The sequence below is a fragment of the Prionailurus bengalensis genome, chromosome D1 (genome assembly GCF_016509475.1).
Source record: "Prionailurus bengalensis isolate Pbe53 chromosome D1, Fcat_Pben_1.1_paternal_pri, whole genome shotgun sequence".
Taxonomy (NCBI): domain Eukaryota; kingdom Metazoa; phylum Chordata; class Mammalia; order Carnivora; family Felidae; genus Prionailurus; species Prionailurus bengalensis.
The window spans coordinates 3,586,989-3,611,018 of NC_057346.1; the positions used below are offsets into that span (position 1 = coordinate 3,586,989).

The window sequence follows — 24,030 nt, forward strand, 5'->3', positions numbered from 1 at the left end:
ATGCTGACAGCATGGAGCCTGCTTGGGATTCTGTCTCACCTCCCTTGTTTATATGCTCTGTCTCTCAAAAATAAATAAATAAAAATTTTTAAATGATGATAATATTTTCCATATGATGTTTTTTAAATGCAAAATTTCCAGAAGAGGTTGCATCTTGGTATAAGGTAGTAGCTTATAGAACATTTAACTGAAATGAGAGCTTCAGGTTCCAAGAATCGTTGCATAATGGTAGGAAAGATTGTCACTGTGAGTTTAGAAGTAGAAACACTGATACTACAATATTAGTTTGTTAGAGCTTTCAAAACAAAGTCCTCAAATTGGGTAGCTTAAAAACCAGAAATCTATTGTCTCACAGTCCTGAAGACTAAAAGTCCAAAATCAAGGTATTGGCAGGATTGGCTATTTCTGGGGCCTTTAATGGAAGAATGTGTTCTGGACCCCTCTCTCTGGCTTGTAGATGCCCATCTTTTGTCCTTGCCTCTCTATATCGTCTACTCTCTGTGTGTGTCTTTCTCCAAAGTTCTCCTTTCTATAAGGACATCGGTCCTATTGGATTAGGGACCTACCTAATCCAGTATGACCTCGTTTTAACTAACTGCATCTATAGTAATCCTATTTCCAAATGAAGTCACATTCTGAGTTGGTAGAGGTTAAGGATTCAATATATGAATTTATGAATTGTGGGGATACACAACTTGATCCATAACAACTACTACTACTACTAATCTTTTATACATTTAATATTGTGTTTGATCCTTTATGAGGTAGCTAATATCATTCCCATTTTGCAGATGAGGCTGAAAGAGTGATTTGCTAGCATTTGTTACCTACTGGGATTAGAGTTACTTCTGACCCCAAACTCATTGCTGGCTTTCCATTATTCCACTGGGTGCTTGTACTGAACTTGAGTAGGACAACCATTTTGACCAGGGCCCACTCTTGAACAACTCGAATACAATCTAAAAACAAAATGGTGAGTCCGTGATATATTGGATTATTTACTTTTAGAATTGTCATTTATCTGTTTCTCTGTAACCGCTCCAAAATCTAGAGGCTTAAAACAGCAACCATCTTATTATATCTCATGATTTGAAAGGCACTCCGAGGGCTGATTAGTCTGTTCCACATGACATCCACCCGGGTTCACTTAATAGTATTTAGCTGACAGTTGGTCTGGTCCTGAGGATCTGTGAAGTTTTCATCTGCAGGCCTAGGACCTGAATGGGGACAACTGTAAGTATGAGCTCAGACCTTTGCCTTCTAGTCTCCATGGTTCTGTTTAGTGTAGCAGGTAGTTGGACTTCTTCCACGATGACTCAGGCTCCCAGAGTGAGTGTTCTAAGAGATGGAGCAGAAGCCATAGGACTTGTGCCTTAGTCTCAAAAGTCATACAGTCTGACTTAGGCTACATTCAAGTTGTCAAAAGTGACCAGCTCAGAATTAAGGAGGGAGAGTTACAGAACTTCTTGGATGTGTATAAAGTTTACTTGGGAGCCATGTTTGAAGCCTTCCTATTAAAAAGCCAGAAGCATCTGGGGTTCCTGGGTGGCTCAGTCATTTAAGCATCTGACTCTTAATTTTGGCTGGGGTCATGACTTCATGGTTCTTGAGATCAAACCCTGAGTCAGGTCCTGACAGCATGGAATCTTCTTGGGATTCTCCCTCTCCCTTTCTCTGTTCTTCCCCTACTTGTGCTCTATCTCAAAATAAACTTAAATAAAAATTTTTTTTTAAAAGTTAGAAGCGTCTTAAAAACCACCTACTTCAGTTTTCAATCTTATTAAATACCAGCAAATGAAAGTTTTGATAGTCTTGTATAATAGCACAAATGTCACTACATTAAATTAAAATAATAATTATTTGTTAATGAATTCAGTGATATTTCTCTGGATCTTAGATTCTAGTGCCTATAATAATAGAATTAAGAAATAAGTGTTCATACATTCAGTTATTTTTATTTTAATGAATGAAAACTGATCTTACTTATTAGATTTCAGCCTTAAGGAACCCAGAATCCCCACCATCTTCTGAAAGCATAGAAGAAAAAATGATGAATTATTTAAATTCCCAAATCTTGGTTTTCATATATCAGAGGCCCTGAGAGATTATATGACTCATCCAAGATCATCTCTAGTCTAGAGAATAGACCTCATAACTCCACGATTGACTCTTCATCAAATTATGCTGCTCTCTGCTACTTCCCTAGTAAATTTTGTAGCAACATGATGTAATAATAGTGGTTATGTGTGGAGACAGGAGCCCAAGCACTTTGGTTTATCATCCTAGCTGTGATTATTGGAAAGTTACCTTATTGGAAAGTGCCTCAGTTTGTTCATTATTACATAAGGTGAATATTAGTCATATTTTAAAGGAGAGGTGAACATTTAAAGTAAGTACTTGAAAAGATCTTAAAGCAATGCCCAGGACATGCTAGGTGCTATATAAATATTTACTGTCATTATTAAACACTCACAAAAATACATAAATAATCATTGACACACTTTAATAAAAGCATCTTTCTTTTCTCCTTTATTTGATCTTAGAAAAAGCTTATAAATTACTTAATAATTATATACAACTTCAGTATGAAATGTATATATGTATATGTATACATATGTATATGTGTGTGTATATATATGTTTATATATATACACATATATATGTGTGTGTATATATGTGTATATATATACACATATATATACATTTCATACTGAGCTTGTGTGTGTGTGTTTGTATACACATATATATACATTTCATACTGAGGTTGTGTGTGTGTGTGTGTGTATGTGTATATACACATACATACATACATACCATTCATTTGGAATATCTTATATAAAATCTGAAACCTATACATGGACTTTAATTCTAAAAAAAGTTTTTTTTTTTAATTCTAGGCAAACTTTTCCTGAATTCTTATTTTATAGATACGGAAAATGATGCCCCCAAAGGGTAAGTAATTTATCCAAGTCTACACTGTGTGTAAGTAAGAAAAAGTATCCATTTCTCTTAATAAATCAGTGGTGTTTTATCCATAAGTATATTTCAAATTCAAGATTAAGCCCTAATTTCCTCAGTTTGCATTTAAGTGGAAACTTGCATGTCTAAATCTATTCCTTGATTTTCATGGTTATACTGAAATGCATAATATCTTGAGTAATTGGTAGGATGTGTGTTCCAGTGGGAGCATCAGTGGGAGGAAAGACATTCTACGTGTGGCATATATTGAGAGATGCCTGACAAAGCAAGTGATGCTTCAGTATATGATGATGCGCCCAGTGCCACACTAGCGTCTAACACATGTGCTGACCGAGATTGCCGATTGGTACGGTGTTGCTAGAACGGTGTTGTATGAATGTTTTGTCTTTCTGCAACTCATGCTGTGGAAACGAGAATTATTGAACTGTCAAATCCAACTGTTGAGTGAAATAATTGCCAAGAAACGGGAGCTGTGGGGAGAGCAGCAGTTCATTAAGACACGTCTTGCAGACTGAGTAAGCAGGGCGGCAGTGGTCGAGGATTTACACAGCCAGATAGTAGAATCTGTAGGCTAGAATCACTTTCTGCCCCTCCAGGAAGTGGGATCCCCAGTGCTCAATGAGGAAGAGAGAACCATTAACTATCGCCCACTGGTGTGTGTGGCCCAAGTGGGCCAGCTCCTCCCTGAAGCTGTTTGCGTTCCCTGCTGGGTAGGAAGGGTCCATCTGCATTACAGGGACACATTATCTTTACATCTGTGTTGGCTCTCAAAAGTACGCAGGTCTGTCAGTGAAGAAATAATTTCCGTCTAAAGCCCTTCAAGGTCTTCCCATTGGCCTGCATGACTTCAGTCTTAGCCTCTCAAGTCGTACCTTGACCCCATCTCTGTCTCCTCACTTGGACCCGCCGCAGCCACACTGGGCTCTGTTCCTTCAGATATCCCGTGTCCTCCTCGTTCTCCGTCTTTACACATCCTAGGCCTTTTGCCTGGAGCGCTCTTCCCATCCAGTGTCCATGACTCAAATTCTCATGCATTTTTTAGGGCTGAGCCTGCTTCTTCGGGAGGCCTTCCCTACATTCCAAAGTTAGGTAAATCCTCTGTTGCACATTCTCGTGGTTCCGCTATACTCGACAACTTCTTGTTGAGCCTGCATCTTTTACCTGACTCTCCTAGCTACATGAGGACATAAACTGTACCTCTATGTTCAATGTCATGAACCAAGCACCCAGCCCATTGTGTGCAGAGATTCAAGCCATTGGCTGCCAAAAAAAGAAAAGAAATGGTTTGCAGTTAAAAAAAAATTCTACTGAAATCTATCATAATTTATGTAAAAACGAATGAAGTCAAATACTCACCTTAAAGGTGACTTAGTGGCTTCTGAGATCAGAAACTGCGATTTGTTCGCTATTCATTCGATGCTGATGCGTTCATTGCACATTCAATACGTAGTTGTGCAACAAGTGGAGGCTGAATGACAGTGCTCAATACATTAGAAGTCTTACAGTGTTAAAAGGATGAATTGTTATCTAACACAGGAGATTCCTACTAATAAATATATACACTAAAATACACGAGTAAGGCAAAATTTTCTCTCATCCCTTGACACAGGGTAACTAAAGACTACTGGTAATAATTGTATTTCCTTCAAGTCATTTTTCTCTGTGAATAAGCATTTGTTTTTTTCTTCACTCCCTCCTTTCCTCCCTTCATCCTCCTTCCTTCCTTCCTTTCTTTTCTTTCTTTCTTTCTTTCTTTCTTTCTTTCTTTCTTTCTTTCTTTCTTTTTTTTTTCTTTCTTTCTTTCTTTCTTTCTTTCTTTCTTTCTAATTCTATCTCTTTCTTTCTTTTTTTCAGCTAAGATAATAGCATATATAATTTTACAACCTTTATCAATTCACATTATATTATGAACACTTCCTTTTTGTTACAACACCTTAATTAAAATTGGAAAAAATTTCAGGTTGGAGAATAGTATTTTGTTTATATATTTAAAAAAATTTTTTACATTTATTTATTTTTGAGAGAGAGACAGACAGAGCACAAGTTGGGGAAGGGCAGAGAGAGAAGGAGGCACAGAATCTGAAGCAGGCTCCAGGCTCGGAGCTGTCAGCACAGAGCGCGTTGTGGAGCTGGAACCCACAAATCGCGAGATCATGACCTGAGCTGAAGTTGGACGCTTAAACAACTGAGCCACCCAGGCACCTCTATTTTATTTATATTTTTAAAAGAGTATCTTTTAGAGATACATACTGAAATATTTACGGATGCAATGATATGATGTCTGGGATTTGCTTAAAGGTGGAGGGCCAGGTGGATATTAATGAAGAAAGATTGGCCATAGATACTTAATGGTTCATTGTACTACTTCCTGTAGTTTTCTCTATGTGTGTATTTTTTCATTAAAAAGCTTTAAGAAATCCTCATTTTAAAAAAAAAGATGAACTGGGTTGAAGATTCCAGTCTGACTCCCATCCCTATAACTATGACCACACACAAGTTGCTTAATTTCTCCAAGTCTCCATCTCTGTTTCTATGTATTCCTACCTTGTGAAGCAGATGAGACTGGTTATTTCATATCTGAGGATTATATTAATCTAGTCATTCTTGATAGATTTCTTTCATCTCTTTTTTCTGGATGTTGATAATTTGATGTATTGAGCTGTTCGAACTAAATGCATGAAAGTAAACCAGAAACCTGCCATCCTGTGATTTTCTATGGGCCGTAGTTTGCTGTAAGGCAGAACTCTCAGTCACTAGCATTTATATCCTGAATCACCGCAAGGCCCTCACTCAAAGCCCCTTTGCTTGTAAAGTGGAGTTCTAGAATCTGTTTTCTTGCCCATTGACATCAGGGTCCCAAAGAGATCTGTTGTTAACAAGAACATTAATTCATAATTGTGCAATGCAGTGATTACAGCGAGCTTACAATTAAGTCCTTAACATTGAAAAGTATGCTATGTAAGATTATGAACAATATTATGAGTATGTCAGTATTATTTGTCAGTGTGATGCTCAACATATAGTTTGGGTTTGAAATAAGAATATCAGGTTACCACACACATAAATCATTTGTTATAAAGTTGTGACTTCTACTGTGATATTTGATATTTTGTGGTATTTGAAGTTAAATTCTTCACTCTACAGCATGAAAAGAGTCAAGAGTAAACAGTAAGGGCCAGGGTTTGTCAATATTTGTTCCAGACAAAACCACATCATCAACATCAGAGTCACACAGGGTGCTTAATAAAATTTCAAACCTCTCCGTTTCCCCCCAAAAGTGTTAGACAAGAACCCCTCTTGTAGAGACTAGGGAGCTATATTTATACAAACCCTCCTCATGGGTCTTACAAAAAACAAAGTTTTGAAATTCACGGTCATAAAATTTGGCTGTGGACAGTATTTAGGAGCATAAGCAAACAGATTGTATTTTACACCATGATTCATATGGCCGTGTTTCTAAAGCACTGTAAATAACTAAAATAGTTTTATTAGTGATTCTGAACTGAAAATATTCTTTTGAAGAGATTTGCTTCTGTGGCAGAAGCAGTGTAGACATTTGTCTGGGCAAGGGGATGGTGCTAGGGACAGGGGCTTTCACTGGAGGGACTGGGGGACAGTTAGTAGCAGGACACGGGAGGGACTGGGGGACAGTTAGTAGGAGGATAATGAAGAGGCAAAGTGCACAGCAGAGTTTGCTGCTTCTGAGAGCCCCCAAGTTTAAAGTGCAATTAAGCGTTTTTGGAATATTTAGCCTATAGTTGTTAAAAATGCTGCCTTAACACAATTACACAATCACAGGACTGTGAGAGACCTCAGAACTCACCAAGTTCAACCCTTTATTGTTTTCGAATCAGCATCACAGCCTTGTTAGATTAAAGTATATCTGTTCAGATATTGAAAATTTGCCCAATTCAGCTCCATGTCCATAGTTCAGTGTATTTTATACAAGTATAAGGGGAGAGGGAGAGAGAGAGAGGAAGGGAGAGAAGACAGAGGGAGAGAGAAGGAGGAAAGAGAGAGGAGGGGGAGAGGGAAGGAGAAGGAGGGAAAGGGAGGGAGGGAAAGAGAGGGAGGAAGGAAGGAAGGGAGAGGGAGGGAGAGAGAAGGAGGAAAGAAGAGGGAGGAGGGAGGGAGGAGGAGGGAGGGGGAAGGAAGGTAATGGAGGGAGGGGGGGAAGGGGAAATAAAGAGACAGGGAGGGAGAAGGGAGGGAGGAAGAGAGAGGTTGAGAGAGAGGGAAGAGAGGGAGGAGGAAGATGGAGGGAGGGAGGAGGGAGAAAGGGAAGGAGGAGGGGGAGGGAGGGGAGGAAGGAGAGAGAGAGGAAGGAAGGGAGGAGGGAGAGACATAGAGGAAGGGGGAGGGAGGGAGAGAGATGAGAAGGAGGGAGAGAGGGGAGCAAGGCAGGCCTAATTTTCTTTGGGTGTTGCTATCTATAAAATCCTTTCTCTGCTTTGTAAATGCATATAGAAAATGATGAATTTTATAGAAAACCGGGAGTCACATCTGGCAAGCTATTTTTGATTTACTGAGCTAGGAATAGCGGCAAAAGCACTTCCTCTTACAGACTTGTGTAATCAATCATTTGTTGCTTTCCCTCGCGCATCAGCATGACTTTTACATTACTAAGCTTTTTCCCCCATTTTCCAGCATTAAAGGAGGTCACAGAGAAATTCAATTCAATTTTAAATTCAATAAAATGAAGAATATATTTATTGAGCAATACTTCTCTGCTGACCTGCTCCTTGGTGCTGCAGCCAAGCCCAAGGCGTCAACCCCCACAAGCTTCTGGTTTTACACGGAGTCAACCCCCTACCCAGAAACGTAAGAAATGATGGAATAACAGAATAGACTGCTCTAGAATTCAGGCTGAAGGGAACCAGATCAAGAGTTCAGAGTTGGGAGGGCCACTCAGTATTAGTAGGAAGATCCAGAGGAAGCTTCCTGGCAGAGACGGACTCATGAGCTGACTTAAGAGTTGATAGGCATTCAATAATTCTCCACCGTTTCCAGGGCAAAAAAGAAAAAAAAAAAGAGTTTGAAAATTGACGTGGACGCACATGTGCTGGGAACATTGAAGTGTAGCTCATTAGCTAGAGAACCCTTGAACGCTGGTTTTCCAATGTGCCAGCTCCCCAGGAGGAATGTGAGCCTGTGAACAGCAGGACTAGGAGGAGGGACAAGGAGGATAAACCTAACGTGAGCTCTCAGTCTTGCCCTTGCAGTAGCCAACACCATTATGTGAAAACTGTACTTGCATTCTTTGAGATTTGGTTTCTTTATAACGTTGGGAATAAGGGACCCTTTCTGGGAAGGCAGTAGTGACGATGTAGAGAGATTGATGCATTGTGAAGCATTTAATAAGCAGTAAAAAAAAAAAATAGGAACTTTCTTGGAGCCAAGTGTATACTCTGCCCATAATAATGGCTGAATATGTGTGATGTGGTTGATAGGGGGACAATACTGTGGGTAGTGGGACATCGTTACATATTTTTTTCCAACATGGTAGGTACTTGAAAACCATGAAAATGGGTAACATTATGCAAAGGGAATATGGAGATAGAAAATCCGACTAAGGATAGAAGGTATCACATTTATACAGTGGGGAGAGGAAGAGAACCTCACCAAGAAAGCAGAGAGTAAGTGGTCAGAAGTAGAGAACCATATGCCCCAAAGGGCAAAGGAATATTGAAAGCCAAGGAATAGAAGATACCAGAGAATGCAGAGTCATCAACAGAATCTAATGTTAGAGGAAACCTGAAATGATAAATCGTGAAGAATTTCCATTGGTTGGAGACCATCGCTGAGCATTGTAAGCACAGCCTAACATGCCTCGCTGGGGATACCAGTCAGACTACAGGAGGCCGAGGAGGTGGAGACACTGAGTCCCCATTGCCCTTGTAGACTCTGGCTGGCACTGGAAGAAGAGACAGGGCAGGCTATTGAGAAGGGAAGCTGTATTCAAGGTGGTCTGAGAGCCAGGAGGTTGAAACAGAGGTGTGAACCAAAAACATATCTTCATGGAGTTCCTGGGAAGCTCAGTGGATTGACTGTCTGACTTTGGCTCAGGTATGATCTCACAGTTTTGTGAGTTCGAGCCCCACATTGGGCTCTGCGCGGACAGATTGGAGCCTGCTTGGGATTCTCTCTCCCCATCTCTTTCTGCCCCTCCTCTGCTCTCCCTCAAAATAAATACATAAACTTAAAAAACAAAAACAAAGGCAGGTCTTCATGGACAGAACTGAGAATGTTTATAGTGAGTGGCGTGGAGAGTGAACTGGAATATTTACAATCTGCGTTAAGTGCCGTGGTGGGAAGAGCGTAGGGTCTTTACCACCAATCGCAGGAAACGGCAGAGTTTTCTGGATAAGTCGTGGCAGGGGGAGCACACAGGAAGAAAAATGGGGGAGGAAGAGAGCGAGGGAGCACATGTTCTGTGCTGGAATAGGTCTCAGCATAAAGCATGCTGTAGACACAGAGATCAGTTGTAAGTATAAACTCTGTGAAAATCATTTAATGCCTATATCATGTCCACAGCAAAATCAAGAAACAGAAAGGGAGAAAGGGAGGTATTTAAGTTTCAATGAGTACTAAATTTTGTTTTAATGTTTCAACCTAATTTTTTTCCTTGTGACTCAACTCAGGTAATAAAACAAACACAGCCATCCAGGGAATAATGATGATAGCGTTGCTTTGGGAAAAAATAAGTTTGGGCACAGTGTCCATCTAGTAATATATTATCTAGAAGTTACAAAGGGCTTGAAACCTACAAGAAATCTGTAGTCTCAATACCAAAACACACACACACACACACACACACTCCTAAAATGAAACAAGGAAGAGACCAAAGTAAAATAGACATCACATCTGTAACATCTGTCATACAAATTGCAAAACAACACTTCTGACCCTCCGTTTTCATTAACGGCCCAACTTCCTTTTTCAGAGGCAGTTCTGACATGGGACCTCAGGCAGGATTCCACTTGGTTTATCACAGCTGGTCCTCCATTCACTAACTTATATTCAAATTTCCTCACTTCCTGGCGTACCACGTTTTGCATTATGTTGATGTTCTCTCAGAAATAGTTGTTTTCCTAGATTCTAATGATGTCTATGCCAGCAGCTGTAAGCTTACTGAGAATACAGCAAATGTGTGTGCATAGTACACAATTCTTCCAATTAGGATTGCTGCTTCATTGGCAAGATCACTGTCAAGTAGTGTGACCACTGCGTTCCTTTTGAATCTGAATTCCATGTGAACGTAGATATTTAGGAGCTTATTAGAGAATTTTCATGGGAGTTGAAAGAGAAAATAGTTTCTGTGTTTGAGGGAAGCAAATCCGTCTGGATTGTAACATCCCTTCCTTAAACTACTCGAATAGTGGAGCAAACTAGTTAAGTGTGCTGGATAAGAATTGTAGCATCTTGGCAAGCTGTGTGAGCTTAGACAAGATTCTAAAGCCATCTGAGCCTTGGTCTTTCTATATGTAAAATGGGAATAAAGTATGTATCTCATATACTTCACTTACAGCTTAAGTGAACTGGTAGATGTCAATCACTCAACATAGTGACTGAGAGATCGTAACTTCTCAATGAAATGTAGCTACTCTAATTATCCAGTCCAGGACAAGTAAGATGTTCCAGCTTTCCTGATTCAATGCTGCACATTATAGACTCAGTCAGTGTTGTCAGATTTAAAATTTTCCCCGTTACAATTTATTTCAGTGGGTTTGAATACTGGCTTGGAACGAAACATACGTTGTTGGAACTTATGTGCCCATGTTCTGTGCCTGGATTCCGAATCCCTTTATTCCGTCAGAGACATATAACTTGTGTTTCTCTTCTTCCTTCCATACTGACTCCTCTATTGGGCCTTTGCGGATATGATGGGGGTCAGGTCTCAGTAGTCAGACGTGATGACAGTTATCAGTCAACCTGTGACAGGATGTTATATTTGTTTCGTGCATCTAGCCAGACGTGCTGACCATGTTACCCCTGGGATTTTCTGGTGAACGCTCTCCCAGTGCGTAGACATTTACCATCTCGGCTACCCTCGGTAGTTGTCTCCAAACTCTACGCGTGCAAATTCTCCACCGCCCCCCACCTCACACACACACACACCACCACCACCACTACAGACTGCTACCACTCCCACTGTGGCAAGAGAAGAAAAGCAGAAATCCAAGCAGCTTAGGATAAAGGTTCTCATTTGCCCATCCATAAATGGGATGAAAATCTGCATCATATACTGACACAGATCCCATTCAAGCCATCCAGAAAGACCAGCCCCCACAAGTTAACGCAAAATTTGGCAGTTTCTCAGGAGGGCTTCCTGTCATGTCTCATGAACCTGAGGCCATTCCCATCATCAAAAAGAAATCAGGGAGACTAAGAAGCCATTTTCCGTGTGCACCAGAGAGGGGGAACCCACTTGATGCCCCATTCTTTTTTTTTTTCAACGTTTATTTATTTTTGGGACAGAGAGAGACAGAGCATGAACGGGGGAGGGGCAGAGAGAGAGGGAGACACAGAATCAGAAACAGGCTCCAGGCTCTGAGCCATCAGCCCAGAGCCTGACGCGGGGCTCGAACTCGCGGACCGCGAGATCGTGACCTGGCTGAAGTCAGACGCTTAACCGACTGCGCCACCCAGGCGCCCCTAATGCCCCATTCTAATATAAACAAGAACAGGTGTTTATCCCATGACATGGATCCCAGATTTCTTTCTTCTGTAAGTTTTTGTTGGCACTTTCTTACCTAAAACTATGAAGAGATCTAAATGGGGACTTAAAAACTCTATATTTAAATGAAGGTAGAAGAGTTACTAAATGGATCCCAAGTCAGAGTGTCGCTTAATGGAGTCATTGTCTGGGGACTAATGTGCTTCTTTTCTCTGTCAACTGAGTTTTCCCAAGACTGCTTAACTTCAAGAATTTATGAATGTTTATTTTTGTGAAACTCAATGCCACAGAGGACTAGAAGGAAAAAGATGGAGTGGAAAAGATGTATATTAGATTTAGATCCTAAAATTACTGCACGTGTTGGCCGTGGTTACAAGATTGATATATGGAGACAATAATAGATACATCATGTAAGATATCACTTCACACATGTCAGAATGGCTGGAATAAAAAAGACAAGAAATAACATGTTGGCAAGCATGTGGAGAAAAGGGAATCTTCATGCACTGTTGGTGGGAATGACAATTGGTGCAGCCACTGTGGAAAACAGTGTGAAGGTTTCTCAAAAAGTTAACAATAGAAGTACTATAAGATCCAGTAATCCCACTACTGGGCATTTACCCAAAGCAAAACACTAATCTGAAAAGTTTCGTGAGCATCTACGTTTATTGTAGCATTATGTACAATAGCCAAGGTATGGAAGCGATCCATTGTCCATGAATTAATGAATGGATAAGGAAGAAATGGTGTATGTATACATGACAGAATATGACTCAGCCAAAATAAGGAAGAGACTTTGCATTTGCAACCATACAGATGGACCTAGAGTGTATTATGCTGAAAGAAATAAGTCAGGCAAAGAAACACAAACACCACATGATTTCATTTGTATGTGGAATCTTAAAAAACAAAACAAATGGGGCGCCTGGGTGGCGCAGTCGGTTAAGCGTCCGACTTCAGCCAGGTCACGATCTCACGGTCCGTGAGTTCGAGCCCCGTGTCGGGCTCTGGGCTGATGGCTCAGAGCCTGGAGCCTGTTTCCGATTCTGTGTCTCCCTCTCTCTCTGCCCCTCCCCCGTTCATGCTCTGTCTCTCTCTGTCCCAAAAATAAATAAACGTTGAAAACAAAACAAAACAAAACAAAACAAAACAAATGAACAACGAGGGGGAAAAAAATTTCCAAAACATAAATTTTCATGTTGGGTATAATTATTATATTTTTCCTAGTACCAAATGACACTGTTCTTGAATAAGCTTGTAAACCATTTTTTAAAATGCTTTTTAAGTTAGTCATTACTAACCTGAAATCTCTCAGCCTTCCCACAACATTCCTGCAACTATTGCCAGATAACATTATGAATAATGCATGCAAATTCAGCCCTTCAGAGAATGGTCTAGAATGGTGTGGATACTCTAACATGGTTCTGTGTTTATAATATGTGATAATTGACCTTTGGGGATCTGATAGTTACCCTTCGGGGGGTTTTGACGATTTATACTGTTTCTTAATGTTGTAATGTGAAGTCTTATTACACATGATATCATAGAAGCAGTAAACCCATTTTGAGGAGAACATAATTAGTTAAGACTTCTTCCCAAAGAAATTTCTCCCTTTTCAGCAATCAACATTGTAGACCTTCTAGAGTTCACCCTCTTGCTTACCTACCACAAATCTGTGTTTTCCCTCAGCTTGCTAACATCATCCAGGTGTTTTTCAATGATACACCCTCTTCTGTATGTAAATTAGGATTCTGTATAAAACAGTAGACAGCGGGGGCACCCAGGTGGCTCAGTAGATTAAGCGTCCTACTTCAGCTCAGATCTTGATCTCACAGTCCGTGGGTTTGAGCCCTTCGTCAGGCTCTGTGCTGACAGCTCAGAGCCTGGAGCCTGTTTCAGAATCTGTGTCTGTCTGTCTGTCTCTCTCTCTCTCTCTCTCTCTCTCTCTCTCTCTCTCTCTCCCCGCCCCCCCGCTCACACTCTGTCTCTGAAAAATTAATAAAGATAAAAAAGAAAAAAGTGACAGTGGGTCATGAGCCTAAGGCCATCATGGAGATCCTGCTGCACTTTGCATTAAATGATTTAGGCTTGGGTGTGTGATTCTGACCAATGAGAAACAAGGACAAAGCTGATAGGAAACTGCTAAAAGGAGCCCCTCACTCTTATTAAAGAGAAGAGTAGGAGACGATCCTCCTTTGTACTTGGCTGTTGTCCTATTCAGAGGCGAGACCCACACCTGCTGAAATCTGTGAAGGCTAAAGTCATCCACTAGAGGAGGGTAGATCTCCTCCGACAGGCAGGACCCAGGGTCTAGGAGACCTTTACATATTTTCTTATATGAGGTAAAACAAAAACAAAAACAAAAAACCTGCATTATTTAAACCAATTTCAGATGGGCTTTTATTATCCTTTAAAAATCCAATTCTTTGGCCTTTATAATTGAGTGGAAAGGCTCCCCAAATCGCCAACACTCAAGAGATTACATTTAGTTTGGCTGCCACAGAAAACAAATTGGACGATGGAAACGAAGATTCGCTGTAATTAGGAACTCAGAGCACACTTGGCAGATTCAGTAAAGCTAAGCCTTCTAAGTGTGTACGTCTCTTTGGTTTCAAGCTAAAAGTTGATTACCTATATTGTAGGTGATGGTAATAAATTCTTTATTTCTATTCATTAAACCAGGGTTCATTGTAACCCACCTCTAGCTCAATAGAGTGTATCAGAGATTAATGATTTCATTCACATGTGGAATTTGAGAAACAAAGCAGATGAACACAGGGGAAAGGAAGGAAAAATAAGATAAAAATAGGGAGGTAAACCATAAGAAACTCTTAAATACAGAGAACAAATAGGGTTGATGGAGGGAGGTGGGTAGGGGATGGGCTAAATGGGGGATGGGCATTAAGGAGGGCACTTGTTGGGATGGACACTGGGTGTTCTATGTAAGTGATGAATCACTGGGTTCTACTCCTGAAACCAATACTATACTGTGGTATTAACTTGGATTTAAATAAATAAATTCTCTTTTAAAAGCTAGGATTTAGCACTGTGAATCTGGATAGTAGGTTCCAAACATTCAGGAGCTAACAGTCAAGCTAGAAGGCATAGGAGCCATCCACTGGGCACAGTAATAACTCAGAGGGGTGTGGATACCCATAAACCTTGCAGAAGTACAGGGGTATCGATGACAAATGCAGAAGTCTGTGCAGGGGCTGTGGAGGGACCAGGCAGGAGACCATGGGAAGTGGGGAAGTGTCATTTGTAGTGTATGGAACGGAGGTGGAAAAATAAGAACGCTGTCATGGAACTTCCCATCACACAGGCTGGACTCACCCACCTGCCTCAGTCTTCTGCCCTCAGTTTACCCAGTTTTGTCACCTTTGCCACCAAATTGTCTTTTTCTCTTCCCCTTGGTTTCCACTGCAGAAAGCTTCCTAACTAGACTTGCTGCTTCCAGTCTGTCTTTCTGCTGATCCTCACGGTAGTGTTTTCTAAATACAGATTTAAGTTGCTTTTGTTCCTCCTCAAAACCTCCTATGAATCCCTACTTCCTGTAGGAAAGAACATAGAGACGAAAAGCCTTCTATTAAAGACCTTATAGTCTGGTAGGAAACTACAAAACACATACACACAAACATAAGTATAAGAAGTTCTTGAAGGGTTTAGGATAGAAGTTGGCTCTGAGTAGAAAGTAGCTTTGTGATTGACCAATACAAACTCTTTATGCATTAACTGCAATGAACTCTTTATTCATTAACCATCTCTCCCCAAAGTACCCTACACTCTGTCACCACACCTTTCCATAGGACACTTCTCCTCTCTGGAAAATTCTGTCCACCCAATTCATTCATTAATCTTTACATATTCCTCAAGCCTTACTTAGAGTTTATACACAGGGTTCTAAGCTCTTATAATATTCTTAAAATAGACTCAACAAGCCTCTTCCTATGTATCCCTGGACTAGACGGCCCTCGAGAGAACAGTGTGGTCTTTTTGTAAACATTTTGAATTCTCAGCCATGGACTTGTTTACATGGAACCAAAATTTACTTTTCTCTATTATTTTAAGTTGAATTGTGTAAAGGACCATTAAATACTTTTTCTTGTGTACAACAGTCATTTAAATGTTTGAAAGTATTATGACTCCCCTGTATTTTCTCTCTTCTAGGCCAGCTATCAATAACACATTTATTTGTTTCTCAAATAGCATTCTTTCTAGACTCTTAACCATTTTATTGTTGTTGCTGTAGGAATTCATTATGCAATTGGTAGCATTTCTTTTCTTTTTTTTAGTGTTTATTTATTTTTGACAGAGAGAGAGAGTGCAAGTGGGGGAGGAGCAGAGAGAGAGGGAGACAGAATCTGAAGCAGGCTGCAGGTTCTGTGCTGACATTGGTGAGCCCAATGTGAGGCTCAAACTCACGAACTGTGAGATCATGACCTGAGCTGAAGTCAGACACTTACAGACTGAGACCCTCAGATGCCCCCATTAACATTTGTTTCTAAAATAAAAATAGTGTCCTGAGAATATGTATAATTGGAATTCCAGAAGCAAAGGAAATCCGATGAAGTTGAAACAGTATTGTAAAGTGTTAATATAAGTTCTACAAATCCAAAGAATAGATACAAAGAAAACCACACCAACACATATTATGGTCAAAGAGAAAAATTTTCAAGTATCTAGAGCAAAAGGACATGTTGCTTTCAAGCGAGAAACATTAAGTATGGAACTTACTTCTCAATGAAATAATAGAATCAACAAGACAATTGAACAGCATCTTTACAGAACTGGAAAAAAAATCCTTGTCAATCTAGACTTCTGTGCCTAGTAAAGATATTCTTCAAATTTGAAGTAAAAAATAAAGATGTTTTCAGACATATGAAATTTATACATGAATGTTCACAGCACCATTATCCTAATAGCTGAAAAGTGGAAACAACCTAACTGTTCATTAACTGATGCATGGATGAAGAAACCATGACATAACCATGCAGTGGGATATTTATTATTCAGTCATACAAGCAATCGGATGATACAAAGCAATAAAAAGAAATGATACCTGTTCCAACTTGGATGAACCTTCAAATCATTTTTTGAAGTGAAAGAGAACAATGAGTAAAGACAGCATGTTGTTTGATTCTGTTTATATGAAATGAATAGGTGATAGAGACAAAAAGTGGATTATCTCTTGTGTAGGTTTGGGTTGGTGGGAATCTGGAGTCATTGCTAATGGGCACGGGCTTCTTTTTTGTTTATTTTTTTAATGTTTATTTATTATGGAGAGAGAGAGAGTGCACACGTGCATGAGTGAGTAGGGGAGGAGCAGAGAGAGAATCTGAAGCAGGCTCAAGGCCCTGAGCTGTCAGCACAGAGCCCAAAGTGGGGGCTCGAACTCACAAACCCGAAGATCATGACCTGAGCTGAAGACAGACACTCATCTAACCACCCAGGTGCCCTGGCAAAGGCTTCTTCTGGGGGCAATAAAAATGTCCTATAAATACACTGGGTGATAGATGCACAATTCAGTGAATATAGCACCCACCTGTACATGTTAAATTTATGAACTTCATAGGAATTGAATTATATCTCAACACAGCTATTAAACCCAAAAATAGAATGTGGAAGATACAGGACAAATTAAAAACAAATAGCAAGATGGAATATTTGAATACAAGCACATCAGTAATTATATTAACTATAAATTCGCTAAATAATCCAAATAACAAAGATTTTCAGACTGAATAATGAAGACAAGAAATAACTTTTAATAGACGTTTTTAAAAGACATTGAAATTAAAGAGAGGAAAAAGATACAGCTTGCAACACAAATTTAAAGAAAGTCAGGATTGATATGGTACTATATCAATATAAATATAATTTAAGTCATGAGGCATTTCTTGAGATTAATAGGGTTCAATACAAAGACAACGTTTATAATTGTGCATGATTCTATTAACTTACCCTCAAAATACATGAAGCAAAAATTGTAGTAATAAAATGAGAAATAACTAACTTACAGTCATCACTGGATATTTTAGCATGCAGTTCTCTATAACTGATAGATCAAGTAGACAAAAAAATTGACAAGAATATCAAATACAACATGATTAAACAATGTAACATAATTGACATGTATAAAATACCACAGAAATCATCTATAGAGAGCACTCTTTTTTCAAATACACATAGAAAATTTGTAAAAAATTCCTGAAGGCTGCCATAAACAGTCTCCATGAATATTATGAAATGGCATAGAATGTGTTCTTTCACCATGAAAGAATTATTTTAGAAGTCAAAACTTAAAAACCTGCTTAAAAATATAAGCAGTACCATCGTTATTTATTTATTTATTTATTTATTTATTATTTATTTATAATTGATATCCAAGTTAGCATATAATGCAACAGTTTCATTAGTAGATTCCTTAATGCCCCTTACCCATTTAGTCCATCCCCCCTCTCCCCAACCCCTCCAGTAACCCTCTCTTTGTTTTCTATATTTAAGTCTCCTATATTTTGCCCCCCTCATTTTTATATTATTTTTGTTTCCCTTCCCTTATATTCATCTGTTTTGTCTCTTAAAGTCCTCATATGAGTGAAGTCATATGATATTTGTCTTGCTCTGACGGACGATTTTCACTTAGCATAATACCCTCCAGTTCCATCTACATGGTTGCAAATGGCAAGATTTCATTCTTTTTGGTTGCCGAGTAATACTCCATTGTATATATACACCACATCTTCTTTATCCATTCATCCATCGATGGACATTTGGGCTCTTTCCATACTTTGGCTATTATTGATAGTGCTGCTATAAACATTAGGGTGCATGTGCCCCTTCAAAAGAGCACACCTATATCCCTTGGATAAATACCTAGTAGTGCAATTGCTGGGTTGTTGGGTAGTCCTATTTTTAATTTTTTGAGGAACGTCTACAGTGTTTTCCAGAAAGGCTGCACCAGTTTGCATTCCCACCAGCAGTGCCAAAGAGACCCTTTTCCTCTGCATCCTCACCAACATCTATTGTTGCCTGAGTTGTTAATGTTAGCCATTCTGACAGGTGTCAGGTGGTATCTCATTGTGGCTTTGATTTGCATTTCCCTGATGATGAGTGAAGTTGAGCATGTTTTCATGTGTCAGTTGGCCATCTGGATGTCTTCTTTGGAGAAGTGTCTATTCATGTCTTTTGTCCATTTCCTCACTGGACTGTTTTTTGGGTGTTGAGTTTGATAAGTTCTTTGTAGCAGTAACTTCTAAATAGTTCATGAAGCAAATAAGAAATCATAATGAAATACAGTAAATATTTTGGGTTGACCAAATAAAAATGCTAGGTATTGAAACTCTTAGGATGCAGCTAAAACTCTTCATGGAGGAATATTTTTCTGCCACAGATTATATATTTTAAAAAACCCTGAAGGTAAGTGATTTAATTTCCATTCTAAGAGTTAAGAACAGTGCAGCAAATTGAACACAAAGTCACTAATGACAGAAAGCAAATGTAAAAGAATCAACAAAGCTACAATATTGCCCTTTGAAAAGGTTATTAAAATAGATGAACTCCTGACACAGTAATCCAAAAAAGTGAGAAAGAATAAATTATATATATGTATGAAATACATATATATGTATTATACATATATGAACTTATATGTATGCATATTTATATATACATGTGTATGTATATATGTGTATTGTATGTATGAAATACATATCTATATGTATTATATATATACATGAAAATGTAAAGATATCACAGATTCTTAAATGTTTATAAGAGGATACTATAAACAAATACATGTTAGAATTTGAAAATAGAAATGAAATGAACAACTTTTTTGGATACCATTACTTACAAATATTAAGACAAGCACTGAAAAACATCTGACGTGAAGTCTTAGTTCCATTAAGGAATTAAATCTGCAATTTCAACCTTCTCATCAAGAAAACTTCAGATCCAGGTGACATTAATCATCAATTCTTCCAAATGATAGGAATAAATATTTATAGGAGGAATATTACCCAAACTCTTCCAGAGGATAAAAAAGACTAAGTAATCCCTCTGTCATTTTATGTGGAAAGTTGGATCCAAATCTGATAAGAACTTACAGTGTAAAGAAGAAAATCACCAGGCAATCCCTCTCACAGGGTTGTTATCATCGTAAACAAAGACTAGCAACCCAAATTCAGCAAAGCATGAAATGGATAATATGTCACATCTGAGGTAGATATATTCCAGAAACATAGTCTATTAGAAAAATATCTCTGTGCAAATCACCACACTCACTGAATAAAATAGAAAAATATAATTGTTTCAGTAGACTCAGAAAATCGTTGAAGAAACTTTATCACCCCTTCATTATTTCTAGAAAACTCTTTGCAAAATGGAAATAGAAGAAAAATGTTTCTTTCTGTTAAAAGGAATCTACAGAAATTATTATATTTTCTACGAAATATTGAAAGCTTCCAATCATGGGTCAGAAAAAAGAAAAGATCTGATAACACAATTTGTACTAATTATCACACTGGAGGTCCCTAGTCAGTGAAATAAAGGGAGAGTAAATGCATAGAGAGGTAAATATAAGAAAATAAGAAATAAAATCCTCAAGATTCACAATTTTAAATGTAGAAAATCCAAATCTATAAGTAAACTAGAATAAGTAAGTAAATATAGCAAGTGTATTGCATGCAGGGGCAATATTTAAGTATTCAATTTTATTTATATATAACAACGATATACATTTTTTAAATATATTTTTAAATATTTTAACAACTATAGCAGTAAAAACAGAAAATTTTTAAAGTTTTTATTTAGGGGCTCAGTTAATGAATCGTCTGACTCTTGATTTCAGCTCAGTCATGATCTCACAGTTTGTGTTGACAGTACAGAGCCTGCTTGGGATTCTCTCTCTCTCTCTCTCTCTCTCTCTCTCTCTCTCTCTTTTCTGTTACTCCCCCCACTTTCACTGTGTCATTCTCTTTCTCAAAATAAACAAATAAACTTTAAAAACAAACAAATAAATAAATTCCGGTTAGCACACAGTGTAATATTAGCTTCAGGTGTAAGGTGTGGTGATTCCGCATTTCACTACAACACCCAGTGCTCATCACAAGTGCATCCTTAAGCCCCATGACCTATTTAGCCGGGCCCGCCACCCTCCTCCCCTCTGGTGACCATCAGTTTGTTGTCTATAGTTAAGAGTCAAAACAGCAAATATCTAAGAAAAAATATAACAAAAGCTGACCCAAGGAACAGTAAAATTCAAAGTGTCATATTTTTTTAAATTTTTTAAAACAATATTCTAGAATGTCTTCCCAAATGCACCTCAGTTCAAACCAGGCACAATCAAATTCCTAGGCAACTTGTGCGTGTGGTATACGTGAATATTGAGAAAATAATTTTAAATTTTATTTGGAAAATATAAAGTCTAAGAGTAGTAAACAATTCTTAAAGAGAAAAAAACGGAGATGTGCAGTACTGAACATCAGGATTCCCAATAAAACTACAAGAGTTAACATCGTATTGTACTAGTACAGGGAGAGACAAACCAATGAAACAGGAGAGAATTCAGAAACTGCAGTAATAGGGCTGCATGCATGTAGACACTGCACATGGGACGAAAATGTCGCTCTTGAATGGTGATTAAAGGTCAGTCTCCCTGGTAAATTGTGTGGGGGTTAATGTGCTACCTGTGTTGAAACACATTAATCTTTTCCCAATATTTCACACTACACAGAAAAATCAATTCTAGGTGAATTGCAGATCTAAATGTCAAGGGTGAGTTAATCTTTTTGGAAGATAAAATAGGAAAACACACTCAATTCTTCAAATTAGGCACATATTTCTTCAGCAGGATGTAGGAAACACTAACCCTGAAGAAAAACTTTGGTAAATTGAGCCGCACTAAGAAATTGCATGACAAAGAGGAAAGCCACAGATCAGGGGGGAAAATATATTTGCCATTTATAGAATGAAGAACCCTTCCTGAGAGATAAGTTTAAAAATTCATCTAAATTAGTTTAAAACAACAACAACAAAACCTTCAGAAAGATGGATGAAAAGCTTCACACACACACAAAAAAATAATTTCAAATGGTTAAGGGGCAGGGACCCATGCATTTCAGCTTTCCCGAGACAGATCTGGTCCAGGTTCCTGGCATTGCTTCTGGTTACTCTCATTCTCAGAAGTGTCCTGATTCAGATAATAAATTACAGGATCACTCTGGTAGATTTAAAACAATGAAAAAAAAAGTGCTTACAACAGGACTTCTCAGCCCCCCACTCCCCCTCACTGAAATGTGGGAGTGTGCCTTCCTATCAAGAAGTATTACCTGTTTCTCCCATCCTGATGCACTTGAGACGGGGGCTGACAAATAAAAGGTAAAGAAGCCGCATTGAAGGAGTTGTAGTGAAAAGGCCCTACCAGTTCCTTCGAGGATGAGACACAAGAGAGCGGCCCCATTGACTGAGACCCGCACCCCAGCTGACCCACCAGATCATTATAGCATCAGCCCCAGGACCAAGCAGCAGACTTGGCTGCTGGCTGCATAGCTGTACTCATCTTGTGGAAGTTAACTCAGCTTCACCCAATATGGGTCTTTTTTTTTTTTTTTTTGTATGTCATGCTTCAATAAGAGTTTATTTTTGAAAATGTCATCCTGAAATCTTAGACTTCTCTTAAGGTCTAATCATTATGCTGTGACTGTTATTTCCATTATTTTAGATGCTGTCCTCATGTTATTCACACTAAAATTTATGTTATTTTATTTTTAAGTGTATTTATTTATTTTGAGAGAGAGAGAGAGAGAGAGAGAGAGAGTGAGCAGGGGAGGGGCAGAGAGAGAGGAGAGAAAGAATCCCCAGCAGGCTCCGCACTGTCAGCACAGAGTCTGACGTGAGGCTTGATCTCACGAACTGTAAGATCATGACCTGAGCCGAAATCAGGAGTTGGAAACTTAACCGACTGAGCCACCCAGGCGCCCCCTCACACCTTACTTGATTTCAAACAGCCGGCCTATCATCTCAGACTCTGCAGTTACTTTATGACGCTTGAGTTTTACCTGAGCTGCAACATAATGACAGTTTTATCCTCCATGTGGGAAAGCTTTTCTTTTCCGGCCCAAGTGTAATATATCCATGGTAATAATCATTTGCTTAGTTGTATTCTTTGGGCAATATTTTAACCTCCTGAGATACATTTTAATTTTTGTTTATCCTCAAAAATCAATCATCCCTGTTTTCTTTGCATTAGTAATTCTCTGAATATGTGAGTTCTGTCTCTCACATTGGGGTAATCTGGAAACCTCTTGCTGTTAATATGCTGAATGAAATGTTAGGTGATCAATACGTGTTTGTGCATTTATTGATAAGTTTAAATATTTATCATTTTACGCCTTGATTTATACACATACAATTCTAGGGAATGAATTGTTGTTAAATAAGTGCCCCCTAAAGCATGAGATTATTGTCTTTCTTGCTCCCCCAAGTAAGTAGCAATGACGAGCTTCAGATTTGGAGCCCAACTGAGGTGATTTAAAGCCTCCCTCTGCCCCTTGCTGTCTGCAGGACCCTGGGCAAGTTACTTAACCTCTCTGTGCCGAGGTGACTTCCTCTGTCAAAAGGGGATAGCGATAGCACCTACCTCACAGTGCTGTTGTGAAGCTTAATAGTCTGTTGCCTCCAGATCACTCAGTAGGATGGTGCCGCTCTGACAGTTCAGCCTTATCTGCAACCCACGCTCAGTAAATGCTAGATCGTTGCCATTTGGTGGACTCATTGGGATAAATGCAAAGCTACTGAAACCAAGAGATTCAATGATAACGGCGTCTTAAAAAAACATAAACTTGAATTCTCTTTCCTACATTTTTTTCCAAAGTGAGCGGTTCAATCTGGTCAGAATAGTCGGGGACCCAGGTTCTTTTCACCATATTGCTCTGCCACCTCGTGCCTTATTTTTGTCATCAAGGTCAAACAAGGTCACAGGCATGGCCATGTCCCAGCAGACCGGAGACAAGAGTGCATGGACAGCCTCATGCCTTAGAGCTCAGCTCATAATTCGAAGGCTTATACTATTTCCACCCAAATTCCATTGGTCAAAAAAATGTAGTTACATCACCACATCTAGCTGTGGAAGAGGCAGATACATGTTGTGTATTATTCTCTCACTCTGGAAGAGGGGGAGAGGGAATTCTGAGGAATTAAAGCAGCCTGGGTCATACTTGGTATCTGCAGTATAAGTTTGTCGCCCTCTGTAGTCATAATAGGTAGCATCGATCAGGTAAGAATTAATGTCCTTCTAAATAAGTGTTTTCCCGGATCACTAATATTAAGAAGGCTTCATATACACAAAAGGGATATAGGAGGGATGTGTCTGAGAT

At 39.0% G+C, this 24,030-nt stretch overlaps 1 protein-coding gene across 1 annotated transcript in view; it reads left to right on the plus strand.

The window, feature by feature from the left end:
* Window positions 1-2,887: 2,887 nt before the first annotated feature.
* GRIA4 (glutamate ionotropic receptor AMPA type subunit 4) overlaps window positions 2,888-24,030 on the plus strand; it is a 480,512-nt gene continuing 459,369 nt past the window's right edge. Inside the window, exon 1 of the mRNA XM_043579212.1 lies at window positions 2,888-2,952. Coding sequence (XP_043435147.1) covers window positions 2,937-2,952 — 16 coding nt within the window. The 5' untranslated portion in view covers window positions 2,888-2,936. The remainder of the gene's footprint in view (window positions 2,953-24,030) is intronic.